Source organism: Suricata suricatta, chromosome 12, assembly GCF_006229205.1.
Source record: "Suricata suricatta isolate VVHF042 chromosome 12, meerkat_22Aug2017_6uvM2_HiC, whole genome shotgun sequence".
NCBI lineage: Eukaryota > Metazoa > Chordata > Mammalia > Carnivora > Herpestidae > Suricata > Suricata suricatta.
In genome coordinates, this window is record NC_043711.1 from 35,194,551 (window position 1) to 35,207,823 (window position 13,273).

At 44.7% G+C, this 13,273-nt stretch overlaps 1 protein-coding gene across 1 annotated transcript in view; it reads right to left on the bottom strand.

Moving 5' to 3' along the window:
• Nucleotides 1–7,726: 7,726 nt before the first annotated feature.
• The window catches only part of EOGT (EGF domain specific O-linked N-acetylglucosamine transferase), a 40,102-nt gene continuing 34,555 nt past the window's right edge, over nucleotides 7,727–13,273 (bottom strand). Inside the window, exons 14-16 of the mRNA XM_029918522.1 lie at nucleotides 12,378–12,497; nucleotides 10,444–10,546; nucleotides 7,727–9,859 (exon numbers count right to left, since the gene is read on the bottom strand). Coding sequence (XP_029774382.1) covers nucleotides 9,713–9,859; nucleotides 10,444–10,546; nucleotides 12,378–12,497 — 370 coding nt within the window. The 3' untranslated portion in view covers nucleotides 7,727–9,712. The remainder of the gene's footprint in view (nucleotides 9,860–10,443; nucleotides 10,547–12,377; nucleotides 12,498–13,273) is intronic.

Genomic DNA, 13,273 nt, shown 5'->3' on the forward strand with positions numbered 1-13,273 from the left:
ACCTAGGAGGGTGAGGTCAAGTACAGGGACTTGCCAAAAAAGGGGGTGGGGTTAAGAACAGGATGAGGGTCAGCGGTATCCTAAAGGTCAGCCACAACTGTGGTAGATGCCATACACTTCAGAACTACAAATACACACGAGGTCACATTTCGACATGATTGCACAAAACACCACCCTCCAAGTATTCTGCTTTCTCACTTGGGAAGGGTTTTGTTTTGTTTTTTTTCCTGTGACTTGGAAGCTATTTGTGGCTACTGCATTCAGCTCATAAACTCAACTCCTCTGACTCAGAGACAAGAAAGGCAAAAAGAATGTGCTTTCACTCATATGTAGAATCTAAAAAAAACAAATGAAAAAACAAACAAAAAGCAGACACAGGTTTGTAAATACAGAGAACAAACTCACGGTTGCCAGAGGGGAAGGAGGTGGGGGGATGGGCAAAATGGGTGAAGTGGAGAAGGAGGCCCAGGCTTCCAGTCAGGGAGTGAGAAAGTCACAAGGATCAAGGGCACGGCATAGGGAACAGAGTCAGTGGTGCTGTAACAGGATATGGTGGCAGACGGTAGCTACACCCATGGTGAGCGGAGTATAAGGTATAGAGAAGGTGAGTCACCATGTTGTACACCCGCAACTAATGTAACATGGTGTGCCAACTCTACTCAAAAAAAAAAAAAAATTAAAAGGCAGCTCCCAGATGAAAGGCACAGAGGCACTGTCCCTAGCACGGGTCATATACAAACTCCCAAGTTCACTCTGCTCCTAAAGACACCCTCATCCATCGCGGCATCTCTAGGGCAGCCCAAATTTGCCCAGCACACTGGCCAGGGGCTGAGGGCCTGATGCACAAGATGCTGACTGCTGACTGAAGGTCACCCTCCAGAGCAGCCCTGAAGCACGGAGCACTTCCCACCTGCGCAAAGAACTTATTTCCCTGTATTTAAAAGGCAGGCTTGGCCCTTCATCGGGACAAATCTCTGGCTGCCAATCATTGGTCTCCTCTACCATGTGCCCTGAGCAGAAAACACTGGATTCAGGCACGTCCCACCTCCTCTCCTGAACTGCAATCCGTTGTATTTATTTTATCCAACCTGCACGCCCCCCCAAAAAAACAGCTTTGGTTTCCCCCTTCCCAGTAGTCATCTGCCTACCAGCAAGGGAAAACTCTGAGTCTTAAGTCTCAGCCCCCCCCAAACCTGAAGTTAGCATATGAATGAATCCTTCTCCCCCTCTGGACAAAGACCACAAGCTCTTGTTTAAAAAAACCTGAGGCTAAGGCCTTCCAATCAGAGCCACGCAGTGGCTGCCTTACAAAACTGCACTGTGGTTTACATAAGCGCATATATTTGCATATTTCCACACACCCCTTGCCACTTCACCGCAGCCTTACCGGGTGCAGTGACGACATGGCCTCCGGACTCCTCACTTCCCAGCTGGGCGCGCTGAGGCCAGGAGCAGGCAGGCAGCAGAGGTGCCTCTCTGAGCGATGAGGCTGTCAGCTGATGCTGACAAACCCACTCAGTGAGAAGCCAAGTTCAAGTCCCAGAGCCCTGGGGCCTCTGCCACAGTGGGTAGGTGCTTGGCCACTTGGACGCCCGCTGGCCTTCTCCCCCAGGTTATCTCCCTGCAGGGAGCATTCCAGGGCTGCAGACCTCAGTGGCCGCAGTCCGAGAGCATTTCAGATGCAAGTTGTCACTACCCAAAGGTTTCCCGTGTGCTCAGCACACCTGTCTGTATCTTATTCCTCCTCCTCACCGGCCTCCTCCTCGTCCTCCTCACTTCCCTGCTCTTCTCCCTATTTGTTGAGGCCTCACCTCGTGCAGACACTGTTACCTTCCATTCCCTGGGAGTTACCTTCTCTGACTCCCTTCCCCTTCCATCTGGACCATCGCCCTGGCTACAGCACGTTCCTGCTCTTCAGGGCACTGACCTCTGTGTGACTTAAATACCCTCACCTGATTCACATCAGTCTCCCCTAGTCCCTCCCCGGTGCTTGCCCAGCAAAGTGCCTTACGTGTAAAATGACCTCACAGTAACTTTGAGGTTGGCTTTCAACCTCAGTAGCCCCAACTTACAGATGAGAAAACGGAGACTCTGTGAGTCTAAGTGGCTTGTGTACATTACCCAGGCAGTAAGTGGCAAACTGTAAATTTCACTGTTTACACTGCCTGTCATCACATTTTTTTTAACGCTTATTCATTTTTGAGAGGCAGAGACAGAGTACCAGCAGAGGAGGGGCAGAGAGAGAGGGAGACACAGAGTCCGAAGCAGTCTCCAGCCTCTGAGCGGTCAGAGCCCCACGCAGAGTTGGAACTCACGAGCTAGGAGATCATGACCTAAGCTGAAGTTAAACGCTTAACTGACTGAGCCACCCAGGCGCCCTTCTTTTTGTATTTTTAATGTTTATTTATTTTGAGAGAGAAAGAGCACATGCATGTGTGTGGGAGGAGCAGAAAGAGAGGAAGTGAGAGAATCCCAAGCAGGGATGTAGGGCTCATCTCAAGAACCATGAAATTGTGACCTGAGCTGAAACCAAGAGTTGGATGTTTAACCAACTGAGCCATGCAGGCGCCCCCGTCACCACGGTTCTGCAAAGCCCCTCTAATTTCTTGTGAGACTTCATGTACTCACACCTATAAAATGTCATTACCCTACAGAAGTCCTTCGTGGGTCTCAGGATGTCTCAGTGGGCAAAGCAGACGTTATCCACAGGCTACCACAGGTTCTCTTCCAAGAGACGGCCACGGCCACTGCCCAACTCTGCGTAAATCCAAACTCTGCTATAATGACTTACCACCACGGTGAGCCCTTGGAACAGGACGGTGAGCCCTTGGAACAGGACGCTGTACGCCAGTCACCAGCTAGCCAGGACATCGTGCAGGATTCCTGGCAGATGAGAGCCATTTACTTTCCACCAAGAAAGCAGACTTCTGAATGCTAATCTTGACAGAAGGAGGAGGAGGAAGAGGAAGGAGAATGACAAGAGTGGGACACGTCTTTCCCAGCTGTTGGTCCTTTCCACTAGTGATAAGCAGAGCTATGGAAGGAAGGGCACCCTTTTTGGTGTATTACTTTTATTCCCTTGTCCAGATTTATCACTGGCACCAGCTAGCCGCCACCATAAAATTCATCTTTTCAATAGACCACTATATGAATTGCAAAACCCAGACTATCCAGGAACATATAATCTAGCACAAAGTAAAATGATAGTATTACAAAGCGATTTCCAAAAGGCAATTTATTTGCATAGACCCACCTGACAGGCTGGACCAAGGGTCCATCTCTGCCCGCGCTCTGCTTTGGGGAAGGTGCTGCGAGTCACTCCATCATCACACCTTGCTTTTAATGTCACAAAAACGCAGATGTGGTGACATCCGTGTAAACCAGAGGAGGAAAACGTCCTGGCCCCATTTCCACAGGGTGAGCCATAAACACATGTAAAAGTAACTTGTGTAAATTCTCTCCCTGACATTGCTGAATATCCCCTGCATTTTTAAAAAATGGTGTGTAGACAAGGATGTTTCTCTAGAGGGTTTACGTTTTTCTATCGGTGTAGAACGACTCTTACTGGGAGTCAGGGCTTTGCTGCTTTCCTCCCCATTTCCCAGCTGTCTCCAGTGCTGGAAGGGTTGATGTGTGCTTGTTTCCCTAGTTTTTCCTTTTTCCACCTCTGGCTACCACCTTTGGAGCTGGCTTTCAGACGTTGATCCTGGCCTCTCCCCATCTCTCCGGAGGTCAGACCCATATGCGGCTAGTACTTTTAAGAGTTACCTTGAAGTGGCGACCGGGCAGCCACTTTGCTGTGGGGAGCTCCGAGCACCGACAACCCCCACCAGCAGACCTGGAATGTCCTGTGCTGCAGCACAGTGACTCAGATCTGGTGTCATGTACCAGAGAGTCAGTCTGCACTCCCTTTGCATCTCATGTCCAAATATCCCCTACGAATCACTGGGTTGTTTGCTGACCCTTTATCTCGCAGCCTCCTGATTGGACAGACTTTGGCTCAGCTACCGATCCCTGGTCCAATCAACTGTGACCAGGTAGGACAAGTGACTGAACTCACAAACATGGCGCAACTGATCAAAGCACCCTCATCCCCAAAGCCCTGCGTGGCACCCTTTCTCCCGAAGGGCGCTGTGGCCGTAGCAAGTGCGTACAGGTGTCCAAAGAGGGATTCTTGCAATGCTGACCCTCATCCTCCTTGAGAAAAAGATCCAGTGGTCAAATAAATTTGGAACAGTGAAGTATTACACCTTCCTGTTAAGCGATTCACATTGCACCTTAGTGTATCAAAGGCGTGGAGATGCCCTGCAATATATAATTCTACTCAACAAGGCTTCTGGCGGCATTTCCCAAGCAAACCATTTTTTCCTACAACATCATATTGATCCCCAGCGCAAGATACTTGGACAAGCGCTGACTTCGTCCTTATGAACTGTATCGGGTCACAGGCTTTGTCAGTGGTCCCCCAACTCCTGTGCGTCGATACCACCTGAGGACATTTGACTAAAAATAGCCAGTCAACTGTAGCCCTGGAGACTCTGATTCACCAGGTCTGGGGGGAGGCCTGGAAATCAGAATACAAATGCTCCTCAGGTACTAGACCTTTATTTATTTTTAAATTTTTTTTATCATTTATTCATTTTTGAGAGAGAGAGAGAGAGACACAGAGCATGAGCAGGTGAGGGACAGAGAGAGAGGGAGACACAGAATTCGAAGCAGGCTCCAGGCTCTGAGCTGTCGGCACAGAGCCTGATGCTGGGCGTGAACTCACAGACTGCAAGATCACGACCTGAGCCAAAGTCAGATGCTTAACGACTGAGCCACCCAGGTGCCCTGGTACTAGACCTTTAAATAATACTACTTCTGTATGTCATAGCACAGTCATTGCACTTAATATCCTTTGGTGCTAGGGACTAAACAAGTGTGCCTGCATTTTAAAAACTGTATCCTTAAATCTGCTCTGCCTAATAGATACTACCACCAATCTGTAAGTAAGAAAACCGAAGCCCCATGCCGCTAGGCAACAAGCCCACAAACAAGTGCTTCTTGTTGCACGGCTGACACGGCAGGTCTTCTGACTCATGTATCTGAATTCTTTGGTCTGCACGACTTGCCTCTTCCAGGAAGCTACCTTTCTGTTACCGGTCTGTTAGCAGTGCCTATGACGGGTGGGCAGTCAACTAACCACTGTGGAATGAACAAATGCCACGAAGGACCTCCAAGATCTGTCTCAGCAAAAATGTCCCCAAATTCCGCAACTCAAGGTTGTGAAGAATACACGATCCTAAACACTCTGAGCAGCACGTTAGGTCACACCCACATCAAGACTCGATTGCCAACCCTCTGATTTATGCTTTAAGCACTGGTCTTCCATGTCTAGGCTTCAGTGACTTGCCCTCCTTACAATCTGGTTCTGCTCAAATTAAGTTATAACAGCAATTGCATATGTGACAACTCATAAAGCCTTTCTAAGAAAGGAATGATCTCCTAATAAGAATTGAAGAGCTAATGCGCCAGCTATGGATTCTAGAATAGAGCTCGCACTCTGAGTAAATTCCTTGGCCCATCACTGAGAACGCATTCCACTAAACAGCTCCGGTCACTAGACATCATCTTTCCGGGGCCAAATGCTTGTCACCGAGGTTGATTAGGAGTTATTACACAGGACTCAGGTATTGGCCGCAACTAAGAGATTCCACACTTAAATGTGAAACTGTCCATGAAAAATGTCCCACTTTCCCTCAGCTCAGGAATGAAATCGGAGCACCTGGGTGGCTCAGTCGGCTGGGGCTCTGACTGCAGCTCAGGTCTTGATCTTACGGTTCGTGGACTCAAGCCCTGTGTAAGGCTCTGTGCTGACAGCTCAGAGCCAGGAGCCTGCTTCAGATTCTGGGTCTCCCTCTCCCTCTCTACCCCTACCCAACTCGTTCTGTCCCTGTCCCTGTCTGTCTCAAAAATAAATAAACATTAAAAAAAACAAACAAGGAGTGAAACAGATCCATCCATATGCAGAAGCAAGGGCTTACTCTGGCACTCAGGTGTCTGTCATCTATCTATAATGGGATGAAAACGCAAGGCCTCAGGCCACATAGAGATCATTTGGAAGGGCTTGACTGCCACCTCGTGGTCAAAGTATGCATTACCGTCCAAACAAGGGCCAGTGCAGTCTGTGTCTGATCTAAGCTACTTGTTCTACAAGAATGCTCATGACATCTTTTGATATGCCCCAATAAGCTAAAGGAGAAGAAAGGGATTAAAAATGTCTGTCAATAGTCCTTGGTTGGGAATAGGTTGTAATAAACAACCGATTTCTCTAGGCAATAATACCTGAGCTGATTTTTTTAAATGCTTCTAATTTTGAAAAAGCACATATTTTTAAACTCTCTCTCTATTGACTGTTTCAAAGAACATTATTTTGTAATCGCAAGAAAGCACCTAATTCCAGAACTATTTTCTCTATTCTCTATTTCCCCAACTAATTTTTCTCTTCTTCCTTCCCTCCCTCCCTTCCTATTTTCCTTCCTTCATTACCTGTGAACTTGTTTAAATTCCATCATAAAGGAAGCCCAATATCTAATCTATCTGTTACTTCCTAGCTGTGTGGCTTTAAGTTCCTTAACCTTTCTGCTCTCTTTTTAAACATCTAAAGAATGGTTTTGACATTTTTAAAAACTGGAGGGGGATCAACAAATAATAAGATGGGGCAGAAAAGACACATGGTCCACACAGCCTTCTGCAACATGAAGTACACAGCATTCACATCTCCATCTCAGAGTGTTTCCCAGAGAACGCACCATAAGACGTCTCTCCGCAGTTTTCTCCTACCATAATTGCTAGAGTTATCCTGTTCAAGGTGGGATCATTACTCTTGTTTGCAACTTAACAACTCCCCTTTTGTCAGAAACAAAAATGGGAGCCTTGCCATGTGCACCCCAGTCCCAGAACCTCTGTGACTTCATCTCTTACTCTGTCCCTCAATCACTCCAGCTGCACCGGGTTCCTTGCTTCTCCTGAAACCTGCCAGGCACGCTCCTGCCTCAGGGCCTTTGCATGTACTGTTTTGGCTCCCTGGAATGCTCTTCGCCCAGTCTTCTCCCGGCATTGCTTCCCTGGCACCTACTCCAAATCCTGAGGCCTTTCTTGACCCTCCGCGTAAGTGCGCCAGACTCCACCTCACCCCAAGAAGCTGCATCCCTGGCTCCTGCTTTAGTGTCTCCATAGTGCTTATCAGCATCTGGCACACAGTGTATTTCACTTATTTATATTGTTGACTCTCTGTCTCCTCCACCAGGATGCAAGCCCCATGAAGGCAAGGACACTTTTCTCTTCTTTCCCCAGAACCTAAAATAGTAACTGGTGCATGGTAGTTACTCAATATGCGTTGAACAAGCAAAGCGAGTGAAAGAATGGAAGACGATAGATGTGGAACCAGAGGTTCTGTGATTTTTAGGGAAGTCCTTTCCCTTCAACAGCATCTGGTTTTCCTCACGTGAGAAATGAGAACAATAATTCTTATGTCATTTTTGTCAAAGTTATGCAATACAATGCTTGTGAAAGCATCATATAATCAACTGCAAAATAAAGGTAAAGCATAATTTTTGCTTAAACTGAATTCCTTATCAATGAGCAGTAGCTTATCTTCATAATCTAGAGCCACCAGATTGCCAAAAACTAACTGTGTAGCATTAAGACGCAGAAAACCTTGAAAATTGTTCTGGTATTCAAATAAAATATAAAAAGATTTATTTCAAAGCCATAACCAAAATGTACAAACAATGAAATAAATGCATCCCTTTTCAATACTTAATTTTAAAAAGCACTCTTTACATTTAAATGTATAACCATTTGAAGATCTTTTGCTCCATTATAAAATGTCTGATAAAAGTTATTCCGTTAAAGTATCAAATGTACTCATATTTATATAAAAGCATTCTCTCTATAAATGAAAAGTATTTAAATATAATAGTTGCATTATGAAAATGTCCTCAATTTCTGGAACTCTTGCTGGTGTGTAGAATTACATTTCTACACACTTCTTAAAATGAGGTAAGATCAATGTTGACATTTTTGCAGATACTTTTTTCAGATGTTTACACCGCTCTGAAGAAAAGTGCAATGCTGCCTTTAAATTTCTTTTCGAGTGAAAAGAATAGTGACTCCATCCTGCACAAAGCACAGCCACTCCACTCACTTAAATATTCATGTGTTGTAATTCTTTTCACACAAACATCGGAACTAAAGGTATTACTACAGCCATTCACTACTTTCTTTACAGAGATTTTAATAAATATCCCTAAACTCCAGAAGACTGTTCATAACCCTTTAAAGCAGGGCCAGCAAACTTGTTTTGTAAAGGTCCATATAAAAATATTTTGGGTTTCTCAAGTTACTATTCTGTTGCATACTTTTTTTTATAATGCAAAATGTTTTTTATTAAATCTTCAGCCCTGATGATCCTCTGTTTTAAAAAATAGACATCGCTCATCTCTAAATTAGATTTCTCAAGTGTTAATAAAATGTAAACTTCACATATTGGAGTAAATTAAATCCATGGTTTCCGACCCCTGAATTGAAAGTTCATCAACAGGAAGAAATTAATCCCAGAGTGGGAGTGCATTTCAGATATTCTTTTTAATCAATGTCACTTTTCTTATGGGCTGCCTTTTCATTTCGAAATGGAGAATTCACATGTGTCTTTACTTTTCCTTGGTCTTTATTTTTCACAGGGAAAAAGTCTCTGCAGGGAGCTAATCTGGAGTCTGCAAACTCCGGGGGTAACACTCGCGGGCAAAAGGAGGGAGAAGCATCAGGCAGGTCATGAGCACCTGCACCGTGGGAACCGCCAGGTGACACAGAAACACAGCCTAAATGCTCTCCGGGCCGAGAAGAAAGCAGTGGAAACCACCTAGAAGGTATCCAAAGCAGTCCTAATGGACAATCTATTCTGTTTTTATCCCATGTAGCTGTTGCATTTGGGGAAAACATGATTTGTATGTGAAGTATGTGAATATAAATTAATGCAACAGCAGAGTTTATTGAGGTTCTTGGTGCATACACATCACCTGGAGTTCACTAAGAACGTAGAGCAGAGAATTCTGTGGGAGATAGTTTGGATTCTGAAAGTGTAAAACAGACCTGGTTAGAACATGGTTTGATCCCTGACAGGGAGAGGGCTACCTAGAGCCTGGTACTGAGAATCCTAACACCGTGTGTGTGTGTGTGTGTGTGTGTGTGTGTGTGTGTGTGTGTGATGTTGTTTTCCTTTCCTACCACAAAGTGTTATGAACAGATTTTGGCAAATAAGAAAAAGCTGCTGTGAATTCACTTAAATATATCACAAACACGGTGGACGCCTCAAGAATTATAATCCTATGGTATTCTGCAAAAACATTTACAAATTCTAAAGCCAAGAAAGTTGAAAACTTTGGTATACCTAAGAAACTCAAATACACTGGCGAGCCCATGCCTTATTTTTGAACTATAAAAAGTAAAGTTTTCAGTGCAAAAATAGTATCTTGATAAATAGCTATGACACAAAAATCACAGGAACAGTTGAAGACTCTAAAACACAGACGTAATATCCTGAAGGCATGATTTGGTCCAGAAAAGGTAATTTGGGGTTAGGAGTTAAGTTGTCTTACTGACTTAACTGTGGCAGTCCGGGTGCTGGAACGTTTAAACAAACAGACTTTTGCAAACAGACTTGGCGCATTTATAGCTCATCATGTTTTTTCTTAAATGGCCACTTCGGGTGTCGTACTACGTGGTCGGCAGCCTGAAGGACAAGGTACATGAACTCTTCTACGTCAAAAGAGTAGTTGGTAAACTTCGGATGTTCCCCAAGGGTTGGGTGATGGCCCTGCAAACACAAACCCAATGAGAGACCTGCAGGTCACTGGGGACGGGGTTTTCCGAGGAGGAACACAATGATTTTACTTTGGCCAAGGCAAATACTTTAATCATGCTCTACCTCAGAAACTGGCAATGTGTTTTTCTTCTTTCAGTACAGAGCCAGACAACACATCTTTCCAGCTCTGTGGGCCATACAGTATCCGTTACAATATTTCAACTCTGCCACTGAAAGGCACAAGCAGCCGAAGACGGCACGTAAGCAGAGGAGCGAGACTGTCCCACTGAAACTTAATTCATAAAAACCGGTGGTGGGCCGGATTTGGCCCTCTGGTCTATGGCTTGCTGATCCCGCCTATATATAATTTAAAAGCTCTTTCTAGGCTCAAATTTCACAAAGTTGTCTTCTCAACCTCAAGATAGGGAGTGATGAATTTCCCCTTTCCCCCAACTTGCAAATATGAAATGCAACTCACTATTTTAGGGAACAGTCTATCTTTGGGGTGAAGTTTAAGGACAGATTTTCATATTAGTTTAGATACTTTAAACCAATTAAAATGAAAAAAAGAGGCGAGTTTTGCCATTGAACTTTACCTTATCCTGAGGAAAGACCTTGTTCTGTCTTCGCCAAGTGAGGTAGTGGACCCCCCTCAGCCTGGCCAGGTCCAAGTAACAGCGCTCATCTCCGCAGTTGTACCTAAGGACACAGGGCACTGGGCGTGAGACCTGCGTCCAGGGCTTTTGCCAAATCAACAAATGTCTGGGGGAATAACACACATCCCAACTATGTTCCTGCAAAAGGTTGTGTAAACAGTACACAAGATGGATGGAGATTATTTCTTACATGTCCTCATAATTCAACTACTTTACCAAATAGGGTCAAGGAATGGAGGGAAATGAAGTCTGTCGAGAGGGCCAGCTGCCTGTGAACTTGGCATTATTTCCTAACACCCAGTCTGCACACAGGGAAGTGGCCTTGGGGGAGAGAACACATCCAAGGACACATAGCTAGGGAAGCAGCAATGGAAACCTGGTCCGCTGAGTAATAAGGCCTGAGCGTTATCAATGGCCTCTTTCCCTCCTTCCTTTCCTTCCTTCTTTCCCTCCCTTTGGGAGAAATGAAGCATTGAGTTGGCATCCATAATTATCCAGCTATTTCTCTAATGTATATGTATTTCAAATATTTTTGCAAGAATGTTGGAAGTTCACAATTTTTTTCTAAATAGTCTCCCATTTAAATACTGAATGAAGTGGTTTTTAGAGTGAAACCATCAGATCCAAGCACTGAGACACAAAGAGAGAAATGGGGAACAGTAACCACTGTTGGCGTGCCCAGAGCTCAAGACGGGCATGGCGGCCACAGCAGAACCACCAAGGGCCGTGTCGCCATCATCACCCACCCAGTTAGAAAAGCACCCCAAGAAAATCGCCGTCACCCGGAGGCTCCGGTTCCCACGGGTGTGGGATCAGTGAGCAGCAGGCAAAACGGTCCACGTGGGTTTTGGAGCTACGCTCTTCATGAGACAAACAGGGGCTTGAACTCTCTTTTCTTAAATGTGGTAGAAAACACTTAACATCATGACCATTTTTAAGTGTACAACTTAGTAGTGTTAAGTGGACTCACACAGTGCAAGCATTCTCCAGAAATTCCCAGTCTTGCAAAACTGAAACATTATTCCATTCAACACGAACGCTTCATTTTTCTCTCCGCCGCAGGCTCCAGTCAACCAGCATCCTACTGTGTGTCTGTGAGTGTCACGACTCTGGGTGCCTCACGTACGTGAAGTCACACAGTACGTGTGCTGTAGTGAGTGGTTTATTCACTTAACATAATGTCCTCAAGGATTATCCACGTTGAAACACGTGACAGGATTCCCTTCTTTTTAAAGTTCAATAAGACTCTATGATAAGCAGATAAACCCATATTTTCCCATTTTGGTTATCCATTCATCCACTGATGGATGTTTCGTGGCCTCCACATCTTGGCTATTATGAATAATGGTGCCCTTTTGCCATAATAATGACACAGAGTGGAGACAGATGGTCACAGTCCAGAGGACACGAGCTTTGAGGAAGTCAGACTCCCATCTCCCACATCACACTGAGACGGAGGGAGAAAGGCGTGTTTGCTTGCTAAGTGTAACGGTGGCTGCAGACTTCACATATTTAGGTCTGTTTTCTCTCTAGATGCCTGTATGATGTGACTTTCCTTTAATGATTAAGTAGTCTGGGTAACTCGGTCAGTTGCGTGTCTGACTTCAGATCAGGTCATGATCTCGAGATCCATGGGTTTGCGCCCTGCCTTGGGCTCTGGGCTAACAGCTCAGAGACTGGAGCCTGCTTCAGATTCTGTGTCTACCTCTCTCTCCCCCTCCCCTGCTCATGCTCTGTCTCTCTCGTTCTCAAAAATAAACACAAAACAAAATTTTTAACAAATATTCCGCCTTTTGAAGCTCTGAATGACAGTCTCAGCATGCATAAAAAGCATTATTTGTGGCTTCAATGTAAAAGTGTCTCCAAACACTTACAGTTCAAATACAGCGGCCCAGTCTGGAAGGAACAGTAAATGGGTAAGACCAGCTCCGTGCATTCCAATAAATATGTCCGTGTTATGACTGATCCTCAACTGATCTAAAAACCCAAGTTCCCTGTGAACATACAGAAGAAAAGACAGACGGGGAGAAGAGAGAAACTGTTGAGTTAGCTCATGACTCATGGTAACAGTATTCATACCAGCACCTTTCCCAATTTAAATCACATTCCACTACGGCTTTTTGCCAAGTTCAAACCTCCTCCAATAATTAATAACTTAATTATTGAATAATTTAATATTGTTTTCTAAGTAAGCTCACCTTTAAAAAATACTTAAATGTATTTATTTTATTTTTAAAAATATTTTATTTTTAAGTAATCTCAACACAATGTGGGGCTCAAACTCATAATCCTGAGATCAAAATCCATAAGCTCTACCCACTCAGCCAGCCAGAGACCCTCGTGCCTATCTTAGGAGGAAACTTTTAGAGCTGTTCAAAGTGAAAAACCAGGAATGCATGACAAAAAAAACCCTGTAAAGACAGAGATAATCAAATGAAGAAGTTTCAAAACTAGGTAAGACTATTGCAAGTCAAGGCTCTGAGCCTAAGGCCTGCTCTTTCTTCATGGAGAAAGGAAATTAGCAGGCACTACAGAGATGTTATGATATCTTAGCATCAGACTGAAAACTAGTTCCTCAAAATAACAAGAGGATTTTGTCTTAGTAAATTCCTCTTGTGAGACTAGAGTTTATTCAACGCCATCTGGGCATACCTGAAATGATCTCAGATACCGAGAGGGCATCGTCCTGCCTTTGCAGCAGACCAATCCACAAACTTTATGCACATCAAGATCATACAAGTGTCCTCAAGACCTTCAAAGATGTGCAGAC